This window comes from Copidosoma floridanum, unplaced genomic scaffold (genome assembly GCF_036245765.1).
Source record: "Copidosoma floridanum isolate Cflo_tuat_1 unplaced genomic scaffold, Cflo_Japanese_pri ptg000013l, whole genome shotgun sequence".
NCBI lineage: Eukaryota > Metazoa > Arthropoda > Insecta > Hymenoptera > Encyrtidae > Copidosoma > Copidosoma floridanum.
The window spans coordinates 13,369,924-13,397,883 of NW_028321890.1; the positions used below are offsets into that span (position 1 = coordinate 13,369,924).

The 27,960-nt window shown below is 32.5% G+C and overlaps 1 protein-coding gene across 2 annotated transcripts in view; it reads right to left on the reverse strand.

Moving 5' to 3' along the window:
• Positions 1 to 21,367, reverse strand: part of Gyg (glycogenin 1) — a 28,021-nt gene extending 6,654 nt beyond the window's left edge. The window contains exons 1-6 of one of the 2 annotated variants that reach the window (XM_089591243.1): positions 21,109 to 21,367; positions 10,909 to 11,044; positions 5,440 to 5,614; positions 4,237 to 4,526; positions 2,655 to 2,835; positions 2,416 to 2,454 (exon numbers count right to left, since the gene is read on the reverse strand). In XM_089591243.1, the coding sequence (XP_089447369.1) occupies positions 2,416 to 2,454; positions 2,655 to 2,835; positions 4,237 to 4,526; positions 5,440 to 5,614; positions 10,909 to 11,044; positions 21,109 to 21,115 (828 nt within the window). In that variant the 5' untranslated portion in view covers positions 21,116 to 21,367. The remainder of the gene's footprint in view (positions 1 to 2,415; positions 2,455 to 2,654; positions 2,836 to 4,236; positions 4,527 to 5,439; positions 5,615 to 10,908; positions 11,045 to 21,108) is intronic. The other variant, XM_014358605.2, reaches the window with a different exon arrangement.
• Positions 21,368 to 27,960: the final 6,593 nt, after the last annotated feature.

Genomic DNA, 27,960 nt, shown 5'->3' on the forward strand with positions numbered 1-27,960 from the left:
TATTTAAAAAAGTAAATGTCTCTTACCTTTTGATACCAGAAATAATTGAGTCTTAATACCCATTTCTTGTAACGTTTAACTTTTTTTGCAGAATGCCTTTTAGCATCCGTTTGCTTTGAAAGTTTTAGGGTTCTTTTTTTCTCCATAATCTACTCATCAAATTACATATTATACGTTTTCCGTGAGATACTATTACAAATACGAAATTTATTGTATCAAAGAGACTATCGGTACCAACTCAAAACCCATGTTAACCAACACAAAAGTATTAGTGTTCAATTATTGATACTATTCAAATAAGCTTTTTTTAATATGTTTCCCTTGACGCACTTTCGGAAAAATTAATATTGAAGTATAGCTGTACAACAGTAAGTTAAGAATTATAGTGACACTTAGCGCTTGACTTTGCTTAAAAACTGTGGTCAAATAGTGATTTTATAGCTCTACAGTTGTCACAGAAATATAATTTTATAAATGAAAAAAGGAACTCAACTTTAAAATTTAGCAGAACATAAATCAAAAATAACATCTTTTTGTTGAGAACAAACTTTGTTTGGATGTATTGTATTTTGATTGACTTTTTGTTCCGATGATAATATGAGATACCGTGTGCAGCAGACATGCTTTAATTATATTAGAACAATGAAGATATTAGGTTCAATAAAAAATGAAAACGAATGGAACAACTACTTACATTTATGGTTTCTACACATGATGCAGCACTCAATTTCGGTTGCGTTGCAACATTATTTGGATCATTACAAGGTAAAGGATTGATCAAGGAATCAGGAATACGAAAGTCAGTCTGTTCGGAGCTTTGATTGTGATTTCTGTCATGATGATTTTGTTTGTTATTGACACTATGACAAAATAAAGGTGTGCTAAAATCACAAGAATTGTGGTCTTTAGTCTCACCACACACCTCTTTCGCAAAATCAGAAAAAGCAGAAGTTTGGCAAATATTTCTAGACAAGATATTACTCTTATTTACACTTGGGCTGGACTGCTGGTCACTCGAACTTGGCAATTCATCTGCTAGATATCGATCGGTTTCTTGCTTGGAAGTCCGAGGTGTTTGACTAGATATCGCGAAAACAAGACTTCGACTATCGTCATTACCTTCTTGTGGCAAATTTAGCGATTGAAACGATATTGACCCTCTTTTACATTGGTCGTGGATTTCAAATTGATTTTCCTCGGAGGACTTTGTACTTTCATCGTGATAATACTGATCGTCACTGCTATGTTGTTTTACGTCATGAGATACAGAAACCATCGTTGGGTTCGAATAGTTTTCCCATGGATCTTTGAATTCCGAAAAATCTGGCAAAGCAGGACTTACTTCATTGCACATGTCACTGTCAATGTCATGCAAGTAGTTGCTGTATTTGGATGTTCGTGATTGTGAAGGGAGGGGATCGACATAGTGCCAAATTGACGTCATATTGCTGGTGGCCTTTGCAAGCATCATGCGAAAACAAAAAATGCACACTCAATGGGTTAGTAGTAAATGGTAACGGATTCAGTGTCCATTTCTTACACTATCTTTGTATTAGCATCGTACGCGATTCATTCAACTGATGTAGAACATAAATATTTGTAAGATAACTTATTAAATTTAATTTTCTATTTTAGTTTCTCAGCAACACAAGTCAAGACATTCGAGTACCAATCGTAGAATGTCCAACTTACTCCACGATGGTTAATTATCCCGCATACATTGATTTAATTGCAATTATATTTAATGGAAGTGGATTGCATGTTAAGAGGGATAAAAATAGAATCAAGTTCTGAAAAACTCATATTCGAGGGTGAGAAATTAAAAGGTAAAAAATCCTAAAAATGTATGCAAGACATAAGAAATGGATACTGAATATGTCTTATGTACAATTAACAATGATTAAAACTGCATTGACTTTAATTTCGTTATTGTTTGGTACTATTTCCTAACTATAAACAAAAAGAAACTCGCATACTCTATGCTCTGAATGTTTTCATGGTGCATAAACATATCATTCATCAAACATATTTGAATTAGTATCTGTGTACAGGTAAAACTATTTGGTGCAAAAGCTTGGCAAAGCAGAAAATATAAAATATAATTCAGTGATTGCAGTTTCTTGTAAGTCAATATAGTAATTTACACATGTACCTTGAACCTTGTACAAATTCCCCACAAAGTATTAAACAACATTATTCAAATACTCTTTCCAATTTAAAGATTCAGTAAACAAAATTAGTGTGAAAAAGACTAATGTTCCGAAAGGTGACAAAATGACAAAATTGTTTTAGTCCATCGGCATTTGATTAAATAACAGGAGTGATTACTTAATGGTTTGAATAAGGATTGACGTAACAATTACAACGAAACAGTGTGACTATAGTAACTTTGATTAAGAAAATTCATTCTCTTACCTTTGGGCATATTGCAAAATAGTCCTCAGCTCGTTTTTGCTTGTAAGAATCAAGGAGGACGTGAATTGACAGAAAATAACTTTATTTGTAGTTTTAAATATGATAAAAAATTGTATTACTAGTTAATTAAGTATATTAGTTAAGCGTAGCAATAAAATAGCACTGATATCACAACAATCTAAGTCTCATCAAGTGTAATTGTAACTTAGCGCCGAGCTCAGCGGTGTTTTAAAACTCACCATTACATCCGAGAGCTGCGGGTGAACATTTTCGCAAAAGATGTTCCACCACATTTGCATAAGTGGCTGCAAATGATCACAGCCTGGTGGAATTTGTACGATTCCAGTCATCGTATCAAAATACTGCAACCATGGTTTAGTGTTACCAATGAAGTGGATTATCCTTACATTGGCCGCGAATCTATTAATTAAATAAAATTGAGATTCATGTACATGGCAATCAAATGACAACTTTTTTTAAATTAACACCCAAAAATTCTTAGTGTACCGAGACATATCTTGAAATTTATTGACAGATTTAGATAAATTGAGAATTGGAATATGCCTACTGCTTCAAATATCTAGTGTACTGTGACGTAAATCAAGTATACCATGTAACTAAAAAATTACATTGTGTCACTAGAAAAGAATGATTCCCATATGTGATATTTTGGCTTGGATAAGAAAAGACTATAATTGCATTCATCGCACGAACTAAAGAACACACCTTAAAGTCCTATCATGAACAAATATTTGTTGTTTAAAAAAAAAATTGATTTAAAAAAACCATTCCCTTTATTCTGCAGTAAATAAATTTGATTCAGTGTGAAACAAATATCAAAATTTTTTTTATTTAAAAAATTTTATAACCACAAATATAAAGCAAAAGTGTCAACTTTACGTAGGATTTGTAATCGTGCAAAAAAATGTTTTCTTAGCCCAATCAAAATTTAATTGGAAAAAGAAGACAATAAAGTTCATTATGTAGTCTCAAAAGAAGTTATTCTTCACAAATTATGTATTTGCTATGGCTCAAAGAAATACAAGACAGGTAGCTAATACGTGTCGTATCCTCATGTTTTTTCATATCGTCGGAATGCTATTGTACATTTACTTTCAGTGTTTAATAATCCTAAAGGGATGTGTGATTTCTCTCTTTAAGTTACTTTGATGCATAGCTTAAATGCCTATCGATGTTATCGAATTACAGACTCAGTTTATTTAGTAATAGAAATCAAATCAAATAAACAATAGTGATAATTTTGTGTTCAAAAAGTATTTGTCATGCCTTTCTAGTTGGACACAATGTTAGGCAGCAACAGCTTTAAATATAAAACTAAAAATAAACTTTAGGGAAATCATGGCTAATAAAGGAGTAATCGAAGGGGATACTTTTTGGATACCCTACAAAAGACGCGTAATATACGTTAATTCCTTAAACTGGAAAATCCAAGTGTAATGTTTAAAGTGTGTAATCGAAATTTCTGTTTCTTATAAAATTATAATAGTAGTCTTGATAAGCGATGTAAGAACAACCAAATCGATGCTTCGTAAACTATTTCACCTATTCTGTTAAATTAAACTATTGTTTTTCTTTAACGATTGGCATAAAAAGGCTGTAGAGAGTAAAACGTTTCTGTCACAAATTGAATGGACCTGTAAACGTGTAAAATTTGTGATGAACAAATTTTTTCACTCCACACCTTTTTGACATTGGTTCTTCCCATTCAAAAGTGTCAAGTTTAGTGATCACTTTCAACGTGTAGTTTAACACACTTGGATTGACAGTGTAGAGATCTTATTCGTGACGAAAAAAGCTTACTGCTTGAATGCTGGTGCGTACGAGTAGGTAGCAGTGGAGCACATATTGTATATGAAGGGCAGGTGTTTGGAAATGTCCTTGTGCGCCCAGTCGCTAAAGTACATGTTGAGGAGGCCTTGGTCGGCACCGTCAAACGAGCCCTGGCTCACGGCGAATGTCGCGATCGCAGCAAACGTTTCGAGTGACGGCTTGAACACGAAGACACCCGAGTTGAAGCAGTCGGGCCAGCCAACGTCCGGGGCGGCAGAAAGCTCCTCGCGCTCGAACAACTCATCGCAGTTCCGGACAACCTTGAAGATTATTAATTTGGATTTTATGAATTTAATGTCTCAAATGCGCTGAAATGAAAAACGTAACTACAACGATTTCCACTGTACTAGATGCATTACAAGAATTTGTGCTGCTTTCATTTTTGTCTCATCCGTTAAAGTTGTAAGATATTTTGTAATCAATGTTTGTACTTTCTTGGTCGTAAGTATCATTCCTAATTGGTGTAAATAGTACATGTATCGATTTCTAGGACTAGTTAAAGAGAAAAAATGCTTTTTTAACAAAATGCGCTTCCGTACCAAATTATCTTTCAGGCCTATCTGCGCACTTATCTACAGACTGGGCTGTCTCAAATTTTCAACAAAAAAAAAAAAAAATTGTGTCCAAACCTCATTTATTGAAAGTATATCGGTCACAACAAGCATCATTACCTGGATGACAACATCAATACTGGGGAGTTAAAGTATTTTTGAACAATTTTTTGATAATAAAATTTTTTTCTAATTGCAGTTTTTAAAAAATTGTTAAAAAATACTTCAATCCCCCAGTTTCAGTGTTACTATCCGGATGATAACACCTGCAGATAAGTCTGTAGGATTCAGGCACAATAAACATGCAGGAAAATCTACAGGAAATTCAGTACATTGTATGGTCAGCTTGAATCAATCTCATCATGGATGAATTTCTTTAATCACGTGAATCGTACTTGTTCAAAATACTGTGGTTACGTTACACCACATTAAAAATGAAATTTTAACTTTCAGTAAGCTTTAAGGAAGCATGTATGACCCGAACGTTAATAGTATAGTCCAATTTAATAATAATGTAAGTTAAAATATACAAAATGTAAACTTCATTAGAGCATATTTGTTACAGTGAAAATCAGTAGAAATCTTTTTCCCGTGTATTTCCTATTTTTAAACAACAACTTACAAGAGCATCTGCGTCGATAAATACACACTTTTCATACTGCAACAATCTCCAGCAGTGCAGTTTTGTGAACGTGATGCCTAATTCTGGCCTCTGAAGAACTGATAGATTTGTCTCGTCATTTGAATTTAATACATCAACTTCCTTCACCACATTAAATAATGCAGCCAGTTTTTCCCTAAGATTAATATAATTTGAAAGGTTTTCATTATTAATTAGTTCAATACAATAAATTGGAAGAACATTTTATGGTCATTACTTCTTAAATTTAAATGTAATGTAAATCTTTTACTTGTTTATACAGACAAAAGTATTAACGCTTAGTTATACGTGGAATTGCATACCAGATAATGTCTATTTGGTAGTGCATGAAACTAATGTAAGGCGTATTTACTTAATATTATGTACTTTATTCATCCAAGATAGCATCATTACCATAAATTTTAATTCAAAATTCGCATCAAATATTAAATGATTGTAATTAAATTCCTTGAATAAAACCACATTTCATTCAAATCATCAGTTTCACTCGATTAAAAGTAGTAAATATTTACCCTACATTATATTAGTCCCAATTTAAAATTGGTGTGATAAGACTTTAGTCAGTATAAAAAATGTTATTCTTACCGTTTAAGTTTTAACTAGTAATTAATCCATTTATTAAATTATGTTTTTCATCAAAAAAGCAAGTAACGGTACTTTTTGAACGATCTAGTTTCCTATCAATTTTTTTAAAAATAAATATATTTTGGACCCAAAAATGACAACTTTAACCAACAAACGTTAATTCAAAAGGAAGTTTAAAAACCAAAAAAAAAAAAAGAAATGAAAAAAAAAATAAAGGAAATTTAAAAAAAAAGAAACAAATTAAAAGAAACAAACCAGGGGGTATAAATGGGTCATGGGACCCACGGTAAGAACGAAGTCCTTTAAACATGAGATGAGTATAAAGATACACAATTTCTCAGGTAATGAGGGAGTCACCAGACCCGTAGGAAGAACGAAGCTCTATAAAATAAGTACTGCATTCATGTAGTTCACTAAAACAAAAACTTGAAAAACGATTAAAAAAAAAATAAGAAAATTTAGTTCAGTACTCACGATAGTTGAACTTCGTAAGTACTTATGCATGACGTACTCATGAAGTTCAACTATCGTGAGTACGGAACTAAATTTTCTTATTTTTTTTAAATCGTTTTTCAAGTTTTTGTTTTAGTGAACTACATGAATGCAGTACTTATTTTTATAGAGCTTCGTTCTTCCTATGGGTCTGGTGACTCCCTCATTACCTGAGAAATTGTGTGTCTTTATACCCATCTCATGTTTGAAGAACTTCGTTCTTACCGTGGATCCCATGACCCATTGATATTTTTTTTCCATTTAATCTTCTTTTTTTGATTCCATTTTTATTTCATTTTTTTTTCATCCCATTGTATTTTTTCATGTCTTTTTAAATTTCATTTCATTATTTTTCACATTTCATTCCATTTCTTTTTATTTATTTTTTTTTAATGCATTTCTTTTTTTTAATTTTTTAAAATTTTATTTCCTGTATTTTTTTTTCATTTCCTTTTCCATATTTGTTAAAAATTTCATTTCATTTTTTAACGTCTTTTCTGATTTCATTCCCTTTTTTTGATTTCATTTTTTAATTATTTTTCATATTATTTTCCATTTCATTTTTCTTATCATTTCATATTTAATTATTATTATTTTTTTTTTTGAATTTTTTTATTTTGATCTTATACCTTTCTTTTTATTTTAATTTTTAATTGTTTATCATTGCATTTTTAAAAAATTTTTTTCGTTTAATTTTTGTATATAAATTTTTTTCAAATTTGTTTTTTTCTTACTTATTTTTTTGCAATTGTGTAGCCAATTAATATAATTTTAGTTTTATTTTTATATAATTATTTAATGATATTTTGCCATTGTTTGTTTATCAAATTCAAAATAAGCGCCCTTAAAAACCATTAAAATGATATGTAAATCAAAATATACATAGATCATGATCTTACATAATTAATTTTTAATTGATTTAATAAATTACTATATTTATATAATTATGTGACATAGTAACATAATTTATTCGTCGAATTCAAAATAAGTGCCCTTAAAAACCGTTGATACGTTCTTCAACTCCATTATACATGTTAGTTTTAATAACTTATTTATTTATCAAATAGTTTATTTATAACAGTAATCATTAGCATTATTCTAATGCCAAAAAAACATTAGGTTTAAAAAAAATTGGGCGGTGTTTTATGCATCAAATGCATAAAATACTAATATTTAATGCGTAATAACGCGCATTATTCGATTTAATCTACATAACCATATTTATGCTCATTGAATTATTTGTTTTTTTAAATTAATTATTTAGAAAAAAAATTTTTTTTAGGAGGTAAGCGACTTCCGTTTTATGGAAGTCTGCCGTTTTTAAAATTCCAGATCCCCAAGCACGCTACATAAAGAACTTCGTTCTAAAAACATATTGTAGCATTACTTTTGCTTGTATGTATAAATTACATGACTACCTACTAAGTTTTAACTTCCCAATGAACGCAGATAAATTCTGAAGACAATTTTAAAGCAAAGCACCTTTATTTTAATATTATTATATAACTCTTATTATTATTATGCAATTAGTAGCTGTTTCAATCATCACTTATTGCTGTTTCGAGTTGTACTAGTTGTCTCACGTTGATGATTCATCAAACAGTTGAGTCTAAATAGTTTTTTCTTGCAATTTTGTTTGGAATCCCTTTCTTCAATGTTACGTTATCATACATTTGAGTTTACTAAATAATTTCTTGAAGCTTCGTTGCAGTTTGATAATTTTGAATGTACGTATGAGCTAATTTAAGATGTATTGATGTCCTGAATGTTCGGTTTTGAATGTGCCGGTACTAAAAAATATGTGTTAATAATACTCTATACTATGTAATATTATTCTTTAACGGAGTAAGCTTGTTAAGACTGTCATTAAAATTAATAAATTAGGATAGTTCAAAATGAATAAACATAGGACTAAAGACTATCTATTTTAATACAATTAAGTGAAAAAACTCGTAAAAATAGATTTTGTTGGAGTATCAAGGTAATTTTGGGATTTGTAACAATTATCTTACCCGTAAAATGAAAATAAATAATTCAGTTAAATAGAGAGCAATAATTCAATTCAGTAAATTAGCACAATTAGATAATTAATCTTCAATTAATTAAAAACATTGTGTTAGAGATATGGTACCAACAAGCAGCCTCTATTTTTGAGCATCTCAATGGAAGTTGATGACACCGAGAAATTCATGGTCATTGCCAAGTGTCTTGGCTTCGGTTCAGTTTAGAATGAATGAAGGAAAAGCGATCACGCTCCACCGATTATACATTGTATGATTTATGGAATGAATCGCAACAGCTTGTCGAGAGATGCTTTTACAGACTTAGCTTACAATAGTTAGAATATGATTTCTCGAGATTTTTTAAAATTCCATTTTTTTCTTCCTACTCCCTCAATTCATACAAGTCTTATTAAAGAAATCGATAGCAACATATATATGGTAGAAGAGAGAAATAAAATTTTTTTGCGACAGTAGGGTAGATTTGTGTAAAATCAACTAATTGTTTCTAAAAATAACTTTTATGATGTATATTCGTAGTTACAATCACAATTTTTTTCTATAAGTAGACTGTCGTCTTTATTTAACAATGTATTTCATGATATGACACTATTTTTATACTTCATACTCCTTGGTATGTTTATTTTATTTCATTTTTTATTTTTTTTTTTTTTTTTCCGTTTAGTAGAAGGCGTCAGAGTCATAATTAATTGATAAAACTATCAATTACGTAAAACGAAGTTCAAGTTATCTTATTAAATTCCTCAGTATGTTTATACTTATTTTTTGTCATTATGACCTCACAAAAATGCATTTGTTTATTATGAAAATTACTTTAAATGTGTATTCCTGTAATTAATTTTTTTGTTTTCATGTCAAGAGATTCGTGTCTCTAATTTATTTTTTATTTTTTGAGATAAAACTTTTTTGGAATTTTATCTTACATCACAGGTTATCAATGTAATATTTTTTTCTTCTTTTGCTCTCATTTTTCGTTACTGTAATTTATTATTTCAATCACTACAATTTTATTTGCTGCCACTGTTTTAAAGGGCGCTCTTGTTAACCTACCAATGCAACAAGTGTTGAGGTTTCTGGATTAGTATTGATGCGAAAACTGCATATTTTTGATTGGTATACATAGAAAAACATTTTTCTAATTATTTTCCTAAAGACAGTATTTTTTTCAAATGATGTCTTAAGGTGGTTCTTCACCTAACCCATTTACTTAAACTTACAGGGAAACTTGGAGGGATTGTTATTAAAGTTATAAGGCATCTTCTCTTAAAATTTCAAGTCCCTTTATCAGGAAAATATTTGAAAACAAGTCAGTCAAAAAATGCACTTTTAACATATATTCTTATGTAGGTTACTTTTCCATACTACGAAATCATGTAATATCTCGTAAAGTAGATTTAAGATCGTAATAGAAAAAGTTTTTAGTGAAAGAATAACTTTTCAGCTTTCTAATAATATAACAAAAGTATGGGCTAATCAGGGAAATAGTATACGATATTTAATCGTAAACGTAATCAGTTATCGATCATGCAGAAATCGGCGGCAACGTCTGCTTGAGTAGGAGCGTACATGCCATTTTCAGAACCTTGCGTCAAAAAAATTTTTTTTCATAACTCTTACTCTGACTTTATTAGCATGTTTATTTGTATGTAAATGCAACGATATTATAGTCAAGTGCCAGTACAACATATGTTATGTTGCAAATAATACGCTAATCGAAAATTAGAAAACCACAGGGTCCCGTGTCGCTTTGATACGGCACCATCGTGAAGAACCACCTTAAAAATTCGGGTTTTCAGACAGCCATTTCATAATTTCTGAGCCCTAAATTAGTTTCTAGATCTAGACACTTCATTTTTAAATTAGATGTTTCATATTCATTAACTTAAAACTCGATGTTGTACATCATGTAAATTTGTTTTTTCTATTTCAATTGAAAAACAATTCATACCTTAGAAAAAAAATTTTGCTGTAAATAATTCCATAAATTGCTTTTACTGACATGGAATACCACAGGTTTTATTAAATGATCCACAAACTACATAATTAAAATTTCTCGATACATCGCCATACTTGGTACAAGTTAGTGACAATACTACGCGTTTACAAAACGAATGAAAAAACTTCAGTAACATTGCTTTGGGTAAACTCATTAAGATACACCATCCAATTATCATACGAGCTCTTTATAAATGTGTAAGTACTTTTTTACGTAATATTTACCAAGTTTAATATTACATTGATGAGAATTACATTTCTAACATACTAACATGGAATGCAACAAAGCTCCGTAATAATTATAAAAACGTATGTAAACATAGAATAAACAAAATACCTCATCGACTGTGTGACACCAGGTGTAATGAGAATCACGAGATCATGTTGAGTACCCGCGCGACGCAGCGAGTGTGCTAAAACAAGTGCGCCCAGAGAGTACGAGTCGTTGGTGGCCAACGTTACCCACGCAAACGCTGAAAAATATAAAAAATTACTTATTAGAAAGATCGTCATAGGAAGCTTATATCTTCTTAAAATAGTTTTGCGCTAACCACGTGTGCAGCTATTATCGTTACACTTGCATACTTGTATGACCTAACAACTCAAGCTATTTATTCAATTAAGTCGTCACATGAATAAATAACAATCATATTTAAATCCGTCATGTTAAATTACATTTATGAACGTAATCTTCCTTAACTTGGTCAACAGCAAGTTTCATTTGAAAAGTTATTAGCTAACCGGACATAGCCTCTTTACCACAAAAATAAAAAATGTTTTTAACATTTAACTCACTGCTTACGTGGAGGTGTGTAATGAAGCTATTATGAAATATTCCATGTAAAAATCGTACATAGTACTTATGCTATAAAATATTTATATCAATCATCAAAAAAAAATCATGTCATAAGTACACGAAAATTTGTTAAACGTTATTTCATGAAATCAATATCAAATATTCAAGAAAAATTCTAAAAAATCGATAGTATGCAAGAGAATTTAATTAAAGTTACTGCCTCAGTTAAGTTACTTATTATTGTAACTGAGCTTAATTGATGAAATAATACAAATCTATAGTCGGAATATAAATGAGGAATTTATTTTGATAAACAGTAGTTAAAGTAATTTTTGTAATCTTTGATTTATCTTCACTTAAATAGACAATTTTATTTACAACTCCATTAAAACCATTACTTTTTTTTATATTTAAATAATGTTTATAATTAAATCCTGAAATGAATTTCCTAATTTCGGGGGAACACATTTCCGTCTAGGTACAAGATTAAATTTACTATACCCATACAAACGATTCATAATAGGTTGCATTTGTTGATTAAGCAAAAAAAGCATCACTTCTGTATAGCAGCCTTGTCTAAATAAAGTTTTGTTTTTAGAAAAAAAATTAAATTTTGAATATTAAAATACGAAGTATAATATTGGCGTATCTCCAAGCGGTCATTTATTTTTAGATAAACATGTAATATACACTATAAAGTGTCGCAATTTCAACACGTCAAAGAGCATACGATTTCTTTTTTTATACCTTACGATCGAGCTTCTTCATAGAATGGACTTTATACTTTAAACGTTTACGTTAAACATTTGCTATTCCGCTCAATACTTTTTAGGATGAATTAATATTATTCTTTCCACTTAGACAAGTTAGTTGATATTTCCTACGTTGTTAAAATAATATATACTACAACTTTGTCTGACTATAACGTAAACATTGTAAAAAATTAATTAAAAAAAAAAATTTTTTTTCGAGAATTGTTCGCTGTTATCCTTATCTCCATGAGTCTCCGATAGTTCATTGCACTGTAAAAAGATCATAATGAACTTACTTCTTAATCTGCATAATTGCATTATAGATTGGAATCAAAAGTTTTACTAATATTCATACAAATCACAGTAGTAGTAATAATAGTAATAATAATAATAATAATAATAATAATAATAATAATAATAATAATAATAATAATAATAGTAATGAAGCACGAGTTCAACAACAAATTGAAAACCATTGAGCATTAAAATTATTTTTAAAAACTTTACTTTTATGTATGTCGAGTAGTTCAAAGAATTCAGACGATATCAATGTGTAACAGCCGAATGACGCAACAAGTTCCATCAATTTCAAACGAAATAGATATTCGATAAATCAAATAATAATACTCAAAAGCGCTTCTCAAGATGCCCACATGAGTATCAAGCTATCAGAGACGTACGTACCGTGTAATGCCTTTTTAGTGGCTAGAGTAGGGACTGGTTGCATGCCTCTCCTCAATCGGTTATCTACCAACACGTAGAGTGGTTTTTGTGTGACATATTAGCGTCTGCTTGGTATTAGGTTGCATTAATTTAATAATAAGCATCTTTATTTAGATATCACGTTGCGTTAGAGATCCAATGATCAATAAATAAAATTTTTTTAACGTTTCGCTTTTTGTTATTACATAGCGTAATATTTTTTCAACTTCTTTGATTACTCTTTCAATTACAGGACAACTGTCTGGTATCTAGTGTATATTTTTTACACATCGGATAAAGATATTTCTAGGCACGTAAGGAGATTCATACATTTTTGTGGGGGTGTCTGTGAGTGCGGGGCTCCCATAAGCGCTCTGTGTCAAAGTAAGTTGTACTAACCGCACCTAAAACGTTCGCTTCGATCATCACTCAACTTACACTTTCTCAAAAGTTCGAGGGTAAGAACTCACCAATAAAATTGTTACAAGTACTTTAAAATGGTTATCTTTTAACAGGAGGAGTCAGAAAATTCGACAACACGTTGTTGGGGATACGAAAAATTACCTACAGAAAGTACGAGGAATTTTAACTCCCACAGATGAAATAGAATATTTTGCGAGTATTCTTATGTTTTCGGTGATTGTAAAAAAATGACTGTTGAAGATTTATTTTTTTTCTTGACATTTTGTATCTTCCTTTTGTTGAAAATAATGCTCAATTAATACTCGTGGTTATTTTTTTTGGAAAAGAAACTCACATACTCTATAAAAAATTTTCTATAAACATTGTAACTATTGATATATTTAGCCTTCTTAATGTATGTAAGGCGATAAGCAATGTAATACAATGATCTTGTAGACTTTGAATCAATAGAAACAAATGTATGTTATGCAACTAAAAGTAAGCATGAAATAGTTTGTATTATTTGAAAATTTCAGGTTGTTAACTTTAAATTAGTAGAATGATATTTATGACTTTTTGTGAGACGTGTTTAACACTAAGAAGGTATACTTGAAAAAAAGATTCGGACTGCAGATAAAAGTTTACTTGATTGGTAGGTATTATGGTTAACGCGTTAGTACTGAATTATTCTCAAATTTTTAGCATATCTAACCAGAAGTTTTAGAAAATGATCGACTTTGAAATTTGAAGCCTTCAATAGTGAGGTCCATGGGTAAATGAAACATTGTTTTTTTTTCCATAAAAATTGGATTCACCTACACCCAAGAGATTTTGTCAAGAAACTAAAAAGGTGTTGTAAAGAATGTTTGAAATAATAATAACTAAAGTAAGGTAATAGTCATCTTGAGTTATTCACGATAACGGACAAAAGTGTAGATACCATGAGATTCATCACATTTTTTTCTATGAGAAAAAATCACTTTTTAGCTGTTATGTGGAAGACCCGTGCAATAGCCCCTTTGATGGGTACCAATCCAACTCCTCATGTTTTTCATTTTATATAAAAATAAAAAAAATATAACAAAAAAAAGAGTCACTGTACAATGAACATCCGACCAACAACATTCGTATTTATTATTCCACGTCTGACTCGTTATTTTTCCGTACAGTTTCTAAAAATTACACAAGTGCTTAAACACGTGTTATTCGCCGACGAAAAGGTACAACTATAGAAGGGAGGAGGAAGGAAGATACTTAGGTTGGTCAGCAGCAGGCAGGCAGACGTAGATCGCGTCTGGTCATCACACAATACACAATGCGCAGTTTCCTTGACGAAGGGTGAGTGGGAGGCCGGGGTGAGGGCAGAGATGGGATCCATACATACAGGTATACACTCGCACGGGACCCAGGTCGCTTTTATGCTCTCCGAAGCGTCTCGCCGGTCTGTCCGGATATTGTGATACAGTGGGCAAGCAAGCCCGCCGAGACGGGAGATGTATACGCGTGCAGAAGAAATCCGAGTCGCTCTACGCACGGGCTGTATGTGTGCATAATATGTGTGCGTTGTGCTGGTACCGATGTGTACATATATATAGGTATAGCTCGCTTCGACGATTTCCCCGTGAAAACCTTGCGGTCTCTCTCCGTGTACAATTGTAGGTAAGTCAACTACAGACGACCGGTATCGCGTGCCATTCTCGTTTTTTTGTTCTTTTAACGAGCGGATGAATTTTCGTTTTGTACGCATTTGTCACTGCAAAGTTGCTCACTTGGACTTGCGTGTACGCTACACAATATTTTTCTCTCTTTGTTTTTTTTTTTTTTTTTTCGAACAAGGGTGTACTGTGCTAAAACATCGGAAAAATCGGCAATGCGTACCGCAGTTTACTCCCTTTGTAACGATAATAAATTGATATCGCATTACGCGAGCAGTATAGTACACACATTACCCCGTTAGATTTCGATGAGTCAACTATACTGTGAAATGTTTATAGTACGTGTGGTGGAAACTGGACGCAAGTCACCGTTGGCAAACTATCGAAAAATCTTTTATCGGAGGGTTGTGTGAGTGTTTTTCGCGGGATGGGTATAATATGATCGTCTTCTTTTATTTCGAGTATATATTCCGCGCCGAGCTTTTATTTAAAAAGTCCCCCAACGCCCGCGGACCAGGATATACGAAATTGTCGTGCACCACCAGGTGTCGGCTTAAGCGAGAGCTTGCGCGGTTGTTTGTAATAATAGCCGCGCGGATGAGAGCTACGCGCTCGTGTACTCGATCATATATACTTACTTACTTACGTGGGGCGCTAAAATAAAAGATACGCGTTGCATGCAAAAGCGACACTGACAGCGAGTTTTCTTCGTGGCGGGCCGGTCGGCGCTGTACTACTGGTCGACTATTTTCGGGATGAGGCTTCTTAGATTTGTATAATACGATGATAGGTGAATTAAATGACTTTTACAATATTTGTAGAAAGCAGTACAATGACGTTATATTATTTTTTTTTTTAAATGAAGTAGGATGCCCACGATACTCTTTGTATAGCAACTTCATGTGCATTTAATAAATTTTATTTCTTCATATTACTTCTTACAGTGATTTTCCATTTTTTTAAATATCATAAGTAAAATTTCTCATTTTTTTTTGGTACGACAACAATGCATGAGACTTGCTCGTGGGAGTGTCTTGTGTTTTTGTTAGAGTCAGAATTATCATCAAGTCATAATTTAATGCAAAACTAATTTTAAACCTAGAGTATGAGAGGCTCACATTGTATATACATAAATGTAAATATGTGAATGAAAATATAATCAATCTTGTAGATTCACTCGAGTAATTATAATTCGATTGAGTACAAAATTTTTATTTCATTATCAAAGTTAATGGTTCATATTTGAACATATTTTAGACGAAAACTACAAATATTTTTAGTATGTGTTGCGAAAAAAAAGCATTTTCGGATACAACTTTAAACACGTAAATTTCTCAGGTTTTCATTACACTATCAAGTTATAGATATTAATAAATTCGAGTTTTCTGCCACGCATAATATGTATAAATTTTTTTTTACTTTTTGTGATGTGTATTTTTTTCTATAGTGTCATCTCCTGATGCTCTTAGTGGCAAAAGTCGTTTGGAAATAATCCAAAAATTATTTTGTAACGCCCAATTTTTTGTAACTTTTACGAAAAAGATGTTAAATATAAAACTTGTTTATTAAACTGAACTTGAGAAGCTAACTTAGAACCCTGACACTGTCTACGCAGACATAAGAAGTTCAACTTCGCACATTGAGCATCGAAAAATATGGATTAACTTGCGCACGCAGTCATTGCCACAATCGTGTTATTTTTGCACTCGTACGAAAATCATCAACTTCATGCATTCGTTACGTAATACACTATTTTATTGGTTTTCAATCACGAATGTTACGTTAAAAGTGGCTTGACTTTTTTGTGAAGGTATTATTTTGTCGAGTGAGTTTTAATTGAGACATAAAAACAATAAAACAATTTAGACATAGTTTTAGTTTTATAATACATTTGATTTCTCGATCAACGCAAGTTTTCTCCTTTTTTACTTTAAAATCATCATGTAAATTAAAGCGTTTTTTGTATTTAAAAATAAAAATATCAACTTTCCAGTTATTGAAATAGAAATTTACTTTGCAAAAATTTGCATTTAAGAATTATAATCTCCATGTCATGCATGAAACTTCAGATTCAGCAATGTATAAATAGCATCTTACATTAGAGGTGAGTTTAGTAGACAGAGTCTAATTATACACGGACTGGAGATTCAAAATAGAACTTATCCCGAAACGCAATAAAATTAGAAACTAAATACTTGGTTGCCTGGTATGTTGCCCATTTTTTTGTCTTACGTTTGCCGAAAATAAATATAACTCCGGTCACCTCAGTCGGGGGTACAAAGTATATATTTTGAACAAATTCAATGAACAAAACAAAATCTTTAAAAGCAAGCTCAAATTTAGTTTTATTTATTCAAAATGCACTCTTTAAATGTTTGTTTTTATTCATACTGCGCGTACTCAATTATTTCAATGCTTATGAATAAAAGTCTTTTCTAAAAATGTACCGCATTACTTTTAAATTTATGGCTAATGATAACATAGTACTCATTGAAAATTTTGGCAGGAAGTTTGATTCCAAATATTTACACAATAGATTTATTTTGTTGGAAAAATTTTGTTCGATACTGCATTACAAGTAGTAGAAAAAAAGAATTTCTAGCAAAAAAGTATCAAACTGTTCAAAATTAATCTTTTAATTGACTTAATTGTCAAAAGTATGCAACCAAGTTTGTATTGTATAATAATTCAAAGACAAAAATGCATGTTCTTTTAAAGCCTAGATCTCATGAAAAAAAGCAAACAAACCTAAAACAAAAGCCGAAATTATAGCTAAAAAAAAAAAAAACAATGCAAAGTACTGAAACGTGGCAGAGCTCGAGGACCCTTTCCCACCGCGGCTCACCAGCAGCTAAGAATAAACTTGGAAGTGGATGCCGGCGCTTCTCGCTTATCGCATTTCTCCGTAAAGTGGGCCCTATTTTTGCTCGCCTCCAGAGTCTGCGAATAGGACGCTCTTCGGCAGTACGAGCTCCAAGCTTGATAGTACGAGGGCAGTCTGAAAATTTCACGTGCACGTGCGAGCGATTTGCAGACGGAGAGCGTCAAAGAAAGGCTAGGGGGTATAATTTTAATGAAGACGCATACGGAGATTTCGTTCTGACGATGATACGAGCTCTGACTGATGACGATTTTGATGGAAAGACACGAGGCGAAACGGATCACGCGTCTTCTTTGAAGCAGTAACTCTTTTTCCTGTTTATCGCTCATCACGTCAACTACAATTGCTCGTTTCGCATACCTACATGTTATGTTACAGCAAAATGTTACAGTGCGTACGTGTGATAAAGCATTCAGTATTCGTAATGCAACTATAATCAGAACTGGGTGAGAATAGTCGTTTAATTTTAAACATAAATTTACTTGGGTAGGGAATTCAATGCGGTTAATAAGGATATTTTTAGGAAATAACGACATTACCTTAAAATCAATCTTACAGATATTTTAACATTTGTCCGTATTTGTATTTCTCTGAATCTTTCTACCTTCTGTAACTCTATCATATTTATACGTGATAGCATAATCGTCTACTTAATAAATTGAAGTCAAACGAAAATTCTAGAGATAACGTAAGATCAAACGTAATGCTGTCTTATTGCTATTATTTATTTCTCATATACGGCAGTACGTGGGCCATTGTCAAATTGAGTCCCAAAATTATAAAAATAGTCAAATTGGTTTCCAGGGCATGGTATTGTATAAACTATGAAAAGAAAATAGTGGGTTCAAAAAGTTTGGAAGAAAACAAGCGGACATTGATCATGTAACCAAAGTTGAAATTTACCAAAAACTTTTGCTGGTCAATAATAGTATTGAGAATATAACTGCTGTCTTTTATTGATATTGTATTTGCAGATGGGATCATTTACAGCTGCCCCAAATTTTTTCGTTCGGTATTTATAATACTTAGGTGAATGTCCCAGTACTCGCTCACTTAAGCAGACGAAATGTCCTAATAGTCGGTCACTTTTTTTCTTTTATGAGCCTTCGTTATATTTTCAATTGGGTTTATACATTAACTTGTATTGAAAGAGTAATTGCTTAGTGTCTGAATAGCTACCCGATTTATATATGTTTTGAAAATTTATAGTGAAAAAATCAGCCAGATGACCGACTATTGGGACATGACCGAGTACTGGGACATCCACCTTTGGCTAACGTGACAACATTGACACTCCACTTGTTTTCTTTATACTTCCTGACAAATCTGCGCGATCGAGTACGAATTGGCACTTTCACGTAACAATCAGAATTTAAAAAAAATTGACATTTATAATAAAATGTTTTGGATTATCTTTTTTTTTATACCCTGGCATCCTTGATGATTATTTTATAGAATACTTAATGGCTATCTGTGCTGAATGAATTTTTAAAATATAATATATAAAAAAGAAGAATTGTTAAGGATATCAAAATTATTTGAACACGCTAGCGTTGAAGTGACTGTCAGTTTGAAGCCTAAATGAAGTATGACGTAGAAATTGTTGTCGCACTCTTCCAGTACTAAACTCGTGTTATTACAGTGGCATGTTTGTGGGGTATGGCAAATCGCAAACTTAAAGTTGATGTACATTTAATTTTCTAACTGCGGATATTAATAACCCCGGAAGCAACTCTACTATATTTCCTCATGATTCAAAAACCAATTTGACACCTCCGAGTCCGTGCATCCTATTCCCATAGGACAATTAAAATACGCTGATCGAGGTTGGCTTGATTTTGTTTTCAAATGCTCTCAAACGCAATTTGATGTTATCATTTATTAATTTATTTAATTTTTTTTAAATGATCCATCGTTTTTACGTTATAACTTTTTTACTGTTTCTATTTCTGTTAATAATTATGTCACAATACATGATAAAATTTTTTCCGGCAAAAAAAAATTCATTATTTTAGAGAAAAAAAAAAAAATTTTTGAAGAAATAAGTGCACGAGTAATATTTATTAAATAATCAAATCTAGCACTCTAAAATCAAATTTTACTTCTTAAATAAAAAAAAAATAAAAATAAAAAAAAACCAATTTCAACAAAAACCAAGCACTTTATTGTTAGAAAAAAAGAATTTTCCTTCAAAGTGTTTGAAAATTAATGTAGCAATTGTTATCGAGCCAGAACGAAACTTGTGCATCCTAAGAGAATTTTTGCAAACGATTATCAGTTACATTATAAAAAATTATTTTTCGCAAAAATATTTTCCATTTGTAAAAAAACGCGTACGCGTATCGGACCGATGCTGCAAATCGTTATAAATAAGTATCCAACACATTTTTAGCCCAAAATTTATTGAAATAATTACCACTGCTAAAAATATCAATAACAATCGAAGAACATCGTCAGAAACGCCTGTGAGACAACAACACACGAGTACAGCCAACGAACGAGGTAAACAAAGCGTTGGCTGGCACACAACCCGTCGCCTTAACCAACATTGAAACATCCTGGAAAATCGTGAGTGTAACAAAGACTTGATTCGCAAACCGCTTGCTGATGACATTTCGAGAAAAAAAAAAAAAAAAAATGCATCGAGAAAAATAGGCCTCTCGAAGAAAAATGCCGATTTCTCAAGCCTATACGAAACCCTCTTTCTCTTTTTAAGGTAGAAACGTAAGAAAAAACATCTGTCATAAGGCGAGGATATGCGCACACGCACACGTCTTGAAAATATTAGGCGCACGCGTTCCGAAAAATTCGACTGGTATGGATCGCCGAAGGGAAGGAGGCCTGCAGGTCGTAGCCCTCGCTCCCGTGTACAATCCAACGAGAATCTAATGCAAGTCACTTACTCGTACGCGTCACCTTTTCCACGTTATTAATCGATCGTCCAGAGAGCAGCCCGACTAACAAGTATCAATAAGCTGTAATAAAAAATAAAAAAAATAAATAAAAAAAACAAGGTGCAAGCGTAAATGTAAGAGGAGAATCCGTCCCACACAGAGGCGTTTTGGGCTTCGGCGGGCGGACGGCTTGAAGGTCATTGGGTCAAGACCGGTTGCGCCCAAAGCTGTGCTACAACGATGCGGTGACGACCAAAGTAAGTAGTACTGTTGTAGATCGATCGGTTTGTGCATCGAGCACTCAGATTTTTCATTTCCACGTTTCTCACTTAACCGAGCAGCCAAAGTTACATCTCTCGGGAGTCTTTGCATTGTGAATCAAGGCAGTCGCGAGATGTTTTTCGTCAACTCTTATCACAGCACCCGGCAGCGATTGAGAATAAGAACAAACTTACCGCCCATGATCGACGGAGTTGAACGAGTCGGTCGCCTGTCCTTGGCAAGTATTTGTCAGGAGAGTACGGCCCGGGGCCTTATTTCCCGAGACCACAAACAAGATGAGCACTCTGCCCCTCTAGCTGGAATCACCACTCAAGCAAGTGTTCTGACTCTTTGACGGTGGGAAAAAATTATTAATATACGATGCGAGGAAGCGTGGGATGTGTATCGTGCGAGTGGGAGAGCGAGCGGTCCACGATCGCTCCTCGTCGGTGGGTACTGTGCGAGTGAAGAGCCACGATTATGCTGTGCACGCCGGCCGGGCTGGTGCTATTGGGGCAACAAGATTGGTCCACGACGGTGTCGATAGAGCAACAACATACAGCCGAGCGGATGGTAAGTTTGCGTGTAATCGGCGAAATCGACTTAGCGGTCGTCGGCATCATCTTCAGCGGATTCGGCGGCGTACGTGGTATGGTCGGCTGAGGGGACAGATGGCGTGGGTAGTAGATGTAGACACTTTTGAACAGGAATAAAAAGGGTTAAGGAGATTTGGGAGAAATGTTTAAAATGTAGAATCGTGCCAAAAAAAATTTATACCATGTTTGAGAATATCAGAAGTGCACATGAGTTTTTTCAGATTTTTCACCAGGAAAATTTTCCAGAAAATAATTATTAAATACTGACAGTTTAAAACGGTCTCTTATTGAAATGAGCTTAATTTGCCTTTTAATTGAAATAAGGATACATTATAAATGTGTTAGATTTAAAAAAAAAAATGTTTTTATAGATACCTTAGTACAAAAGAAAGATGCCGAACAAAAAATATAACGACTTGCCAGGCATTTTTCAAAAATATAATCAATTACAGTCGTGCAGTTTGAACTTTGTAGAGTGAAAAAGGAGGTGCACGGTAAAAGGGGTACATCTGCGTGGGTAGGGAGGCTTCCTCATTCCTCACCTCTCTGAATGATACTCCAAAACCTTCTTAATCCTCTTACGTATCTATTTAATACGGTCTTCGATATGGTCTTCACATTGACAACGAGTGTCTAAAATAAATAAAGAGGATTCATTTTCTTGCTAACTCTAGTAAAAATTAAGAATCATGTAATAGTTATAAATGAAATAATCATTTCTCAATTTTTTATTATTAGTGTTGGAAGAAAAATTAACAAATCAGACTTAATCAACTTTATTATCATCCTTTTAAATTCTCAAAAATTACCGAATCTTACAAATCAAAAAAATCAGCTGGTAGTCCGGGGAATGTATGCAGACCTTAAATCTTAATAACTAGTTAATATATACGAGAGGGGCTTCACCCCTCTACGTGCTATACGCTCCAACCCCCCACTACCAGATAATGGTTAAATATAAAAACGCGTACTGTATTTGAATTACAATATCTTCATTGTATCACAAAATCTTGGAATTTTCATAAAAAAATAACGAAATGAGCTCCACTATGACGTCAAACATTTACAAATTAAATAAAATTTGTATTTTTTATGATTTCTAATAGGACATAAAATTCATCGAATTGATTTTTTTTTTACTTGTACGTGCGTATAATTTTTAAACTTTGGCTATGTTTTTCCCTTTCATATAAATACTTACATTTTTAATTATCTGTCTCATGCATACTGGAAAAATCCAGTGATTATCTTTGTTATCTTCTTCCTTAAAGTTGTTGTCACGTACGATATCATAGCTACACGTACGTGCGCCCCCTCTTTTTGGGGCCTACTACAGATGATTGTAGTGGGAGAGAGCAAAGCGATAAGCAGATAGGATGCTGAAAGGAGCGCTCTCTCCAGCTGGAACCGTCAAGGACGAAGGTCGTACACACGCGACGCGCTCTTCTCTCGTTTTTGAATTAATAAAGACGTTGATACTAGTTTCTCGACTATTTACTTCGTGCGCACCCCAAGACCATAGAATCCTACGCAACATAGTAGTATAAGTTTAAACTGTTTCAATAAACACATCAAGAAATTTATCCAATGTATTCTATCCACACTTACAGCGTAGCTTCAATTAAATAAGAAAAGACCTTGAAAAATTATTGAAACAAGTCAATATTGTCGAGAAATAGATTTTTAATGACAAACAACAATTAACAAACTTATAACTGAAATTTGTCAAAAAACTCTTTTAATTTATAGTAAATTAAGAACGAGGAGCATGACAATTATTCAGCAAAAATAAATTCTTGATTTGATAATATTTCTGAAGAGGCTAGAGCCATAATGCTACTTTTTTAGTAAAGACCATTTTTTACTTTGGTTTTGATTTCGAAAAAAATAAGTTAGAAAAGTTATTAAAATAGTTTTATAGAAAATTTTTAGATCACAAAAATTGTGTCTTACTTCGTATGAATAAAATTATGAAATCTGAAGATAGATTTTGCCACGCTTATTATATGTATCAATGCAAATATTAATAATAGATTCTTTTTAGCAACATTAAAATAGTGAAGAAATTTTATTTCATAAACCAATGTTTTAAATAATGTTTATTCAATCAAACAGTAACTACAAGTTTCTTATTTCATGCAAACAAAATAAGAAAACTTTAAATATAGACGGACTTGTTGATCAAGTCAAACTTTTTGATGTAAAAAATAAGTTTTTACTATCGGTTTTTTAAGAAAAAAAATGTATCTATGGCTTGGACTAGTACTGAATTTGTTTGATTTCCAAAAAGTGTGACCAGCCGTAGGACTTATGATTTACATTTACATGTAAGCAATAATGAAACAGTTTTATAAGGATCAAAATTTTACTGTATGCATGCATATTTTGTACAAAAACAATATAAGTATACGTTTAATCGTAGTTGAAACATTGGTAAATACCTTCGTACTCTGCCCGACAAGAAATTTGCAACCTCGCAAAATAATGAGTGTCATTTCACCTGTTTTTTTGCTCATTTATGGCAATGACAGTCGATTGTTAGGGAGGTCGTGAATATATGGCTAGCTAATGTACATGAAAAATTAAAAAGCTCATTGGTTCAGGTATATCGATTGATATCCTTGCAGCTTTTAATGAACATTGGTTTAGTTCCTCAAATTTCTAATTTTTTCTGGTTTTACAGTCATTCAAGATATTAGTGTTAGTGAGATAAGCCTCAATCCGTATGCAAATCATTATCAATTTCATGATATAAGTAATGTCTCGTTTTGAAAAAATTATAGATAAAATGTCACTGTTCGAAAATGGGTTCAGCTTTCAATTGTCAAAAAATTTTGAATACGTTAAAAAAAATTAAGGTTGTGTATGTACAATAATTTTTAAATTAATTACCTGCTACTCGATTTATTTCATTGATAAGAAGTTCTTTGATACATTAGGATTTATATATTGGTATTTTTAAAAAATAAAAATTTATGAAGTTGCAGAAAATTGATGTTGAGGAAAGAAAAAAGGATGTACGCAATAACGATAATTGGTTTTATGTGTTTCAAATAATCTCTTACAGATATCTAAAATTTCAAAGTTTTTTAAGATCGTATAATCTTATATAGCTGCGATCGAATACGAATGTACAAAATATATACATGTACAAATATAACAAAACAATCAATACCATGTGTATTTTCGATTCTGAAAGTAGAAAAAAGGCAAATTTTTGTAATTGATAAAACTTACTATTTTTTTTTTTTTTCATTTCTTTTTACATAAATATACAAGAAAAAAAATATTCTATAAGACACGAGGGCGCTTTTTTCCACTATGTTAATAAAATAAAATATTTCAAATCTCAAGTAAGATGTATAAAAAATATCATTTATCATGTATACTTAAGGAAGAAAATTGTTAAATTTTTTTAACTGATAAACGGCTTTTTAGAACGAAGTTCTTTATGTCACGTGCTTGGGGGGGGGGCTGAAATTTTAAAAACGACAGATTTTCATGAAACAGAATTAATGTTTCATTCGATTATAACTTTTTTTTCCACAATAATTTTTATTCAACTTTTAAATTTTTTTCTTCTACAATTCTATAAAAAAAAAAAAAAAAAAAAAAAATAGTTTCCAGAGAGATGTGAACCCCCGATCTTCTGCACGCTGGTCATTTCTCTTGCCCACTCTGCTATGAATGCCCGACTCAAAATATTCAATTACTTCATTTTGTTGTACAGCTCGTTCCATATTCTTCATAACTGTGTATTCATTCGTTTGGTTTGATTATACAATGAATAAATAGATAATTTATTTAATGAAATTTGTTTTTCAGGTACATGTTTCGAAAATTTCGAAATTAGTATGTATTAGCAGAGCAGCTTTCATATTATGTTATAATAAACATTTATTTACTTATGATTAATTTGTTACTTTTAAAATGAATAAATAATTGTTTACTTAATTTTTCATCAAAATTTTCAAAAATTAAGAAACATTTTTTTTGTGCTATACGAATACAATAATTGATTTTTATTGTGTTTTATTCTCTTTTACAGTTTTTCCATTTGTGATTAATGTGATTGTTTGATTTGAAGACGTTCTTCACATCGTTACCGGGGGAAAAGTTCACAGAAGTAAGAGGAACACTAATGTGTGCGGTAAAGCTAGCAATTGTTTTTCTGATGTGAATGTACTTATGTACATGCTTTTATGCACACTTAATCCCCTCTTTCTCAATTCATTTGAAAGCCAACTTGTGGGTCGATTTGAAAATTCGATAGGTTTATCTGAAAGAAATCTTTTAGACCCGAAAATTTGGGAGATCCCTACAAATCATATTAACGTTATTTTTTTACAAGGTTACATATTAAATATCGGTTTTTTTTAATGCAACATACGTAAAATAATGGCACAGTTAAAAGAGCTGCAATTTTTGTGGGTATTTTTTATGCTATTTCAATATACGTTTGCCATTTAAATAATATCTGTCAAAAAAACCATGTATGATTAACGTCCTAATGGCACATTCACTGGCATGTATTACTATTCCATTTAAGAAAGCCGTACTACAGGATGATTTTTTTTAATTTTCTGTAGACAATTATTTATTGGGTAATAAATGTAGACGAGGAATAAGTGTTGAATCGTATGTGATGGATGTCAGCGTGACTTTACAGATGTAATCAGCGTAGACAGTAGGACGTTGTTCTGAAATTATTGGAAGATTTGAAGAAAGTGCCCAGTCTTGTACTGGCCAGCCTATATATTATTTTTCTCCCTCTCCTAACCAAAAGTATGTACCTCCTGGTCGGTCTGCTTGGCAAGAAAGATCTCTTTTGTTCACAGTCGAGACACGACTTTTTTCGTTTCGAGCCGAGACCAATTAACCTAAGTTTAGTGTCGCAGCAGTATTTTATGGAGTTGTGTGTTTACGAATTACAAGATAGTTGAGGATATCGTACAGTGACAAAATCAAAACAAAGTAACAAAAAATTACAACGGTGATCCTCCGTAATTAAAAAATAATAAATCATTGTTAATGTTAAAGAATAAAAAAATAAAAACTTGTTTCCGTAGTGTAATAAAATTTAGATGGTTATATTTTTTTTTTTCTATGTGATTTCGTATCTATTCTTATGACTTCATTTTTTATTTTGTTAACTAGTGCATGTGCTTTTTGATGCCCGCCCCCAACCTGCAAGGCCTCGCCTTCGGCTCGGCCGTCGAAGTGTCGGGGGGCGTTAATACACACATGCACAGCAGCAAGCATAATCGAGCAACGAGCTGTCAGCTCGTAATCTCACACTGGTTGCGCATACATCCTTAATACCTATACTTTACCTACTTTCGGCTAGGGGAGGGAGAAAAGTACTATACAATGCTCGGCTGGAGAGTTTGAGTCGATGGCATGCAACTTATGACGGCCTGGGCCTCGCCTCGACCGTCATAACCTCGCAGCCATAAACTCCAACTTTCCGGCCTAGTGTCGTAATCTACTATTCATTGTGTTGTGCCATAGTATATTGTTTGTAATCGTTAACTCATTTAATATTAAAATATTTATTGAAATCACACCCAACTAACGTAAGTATACTCGTTCCAACGATAATTGCACCTTTTTCGTACGCAATATCGTTTTATAGCAGGTAAATTTATATCTTACTAATATATAAAGCAAAGTCACTAAAATCGTTGTAATCGCTAACCGCGAAAACTACTGAACCGATTTTGCTGAAATTTTGCATACTGATTCTTCATGATTCCGAGATGGTTTTCGCATAGTTTTTTTTCTTGAAAAAGTTAATAATAATAGCGATAAATAAGCTCAGAGTTTTGTTAAAATAAGCGAGCTTTGCGCTTTAGTTCAACATGATCCGCTAGGTGGCATCGAGGTAAAATTGAAGTCATCCGTAACCAAAGATAGTGAAGAAGGGTTATAAGATGCCCCGTAGAGTAGACAATCGTCGCAGGAGTCTCGCTTGAGCAGCCGTCGTGAACGGTCGTGTTATCAATTAGCCCAAGTGTCACCGCGCTCGAGCAGTAACCTCAAACTGCCCTTTTCAGGGCAACCAAGCGCTCAGACTAAAGAGCTCCCTGGGAAGCTATCTATAGCTATGAAGCCCTGTCGAAATAAGACTACCCATTTCGGGCAACAAAACGCAAATCTCACCGCGAAAGCCGAATCGAAACCTAAACAGCAAACGAAAGAGCTTGGTGAAAGCTCCGCTAAAAAGGCCAAAGTGTCTACCAACTATAACGTGCAATGTACAGTGTCAACGCAAAATAAGAACCAAGTACTATCTGACGATGATAATTCTGACGGAATGAACTACGACGAATCCTCGTCCAATGAAGACGACGGATGCAACAACAACCAAAAAGCACCCAGTGACAAAAAACAGACCAACAGTGATGTGAAAAAAGTAAAAGTGTTTCCCATAGTGCTAACAAGTGATCC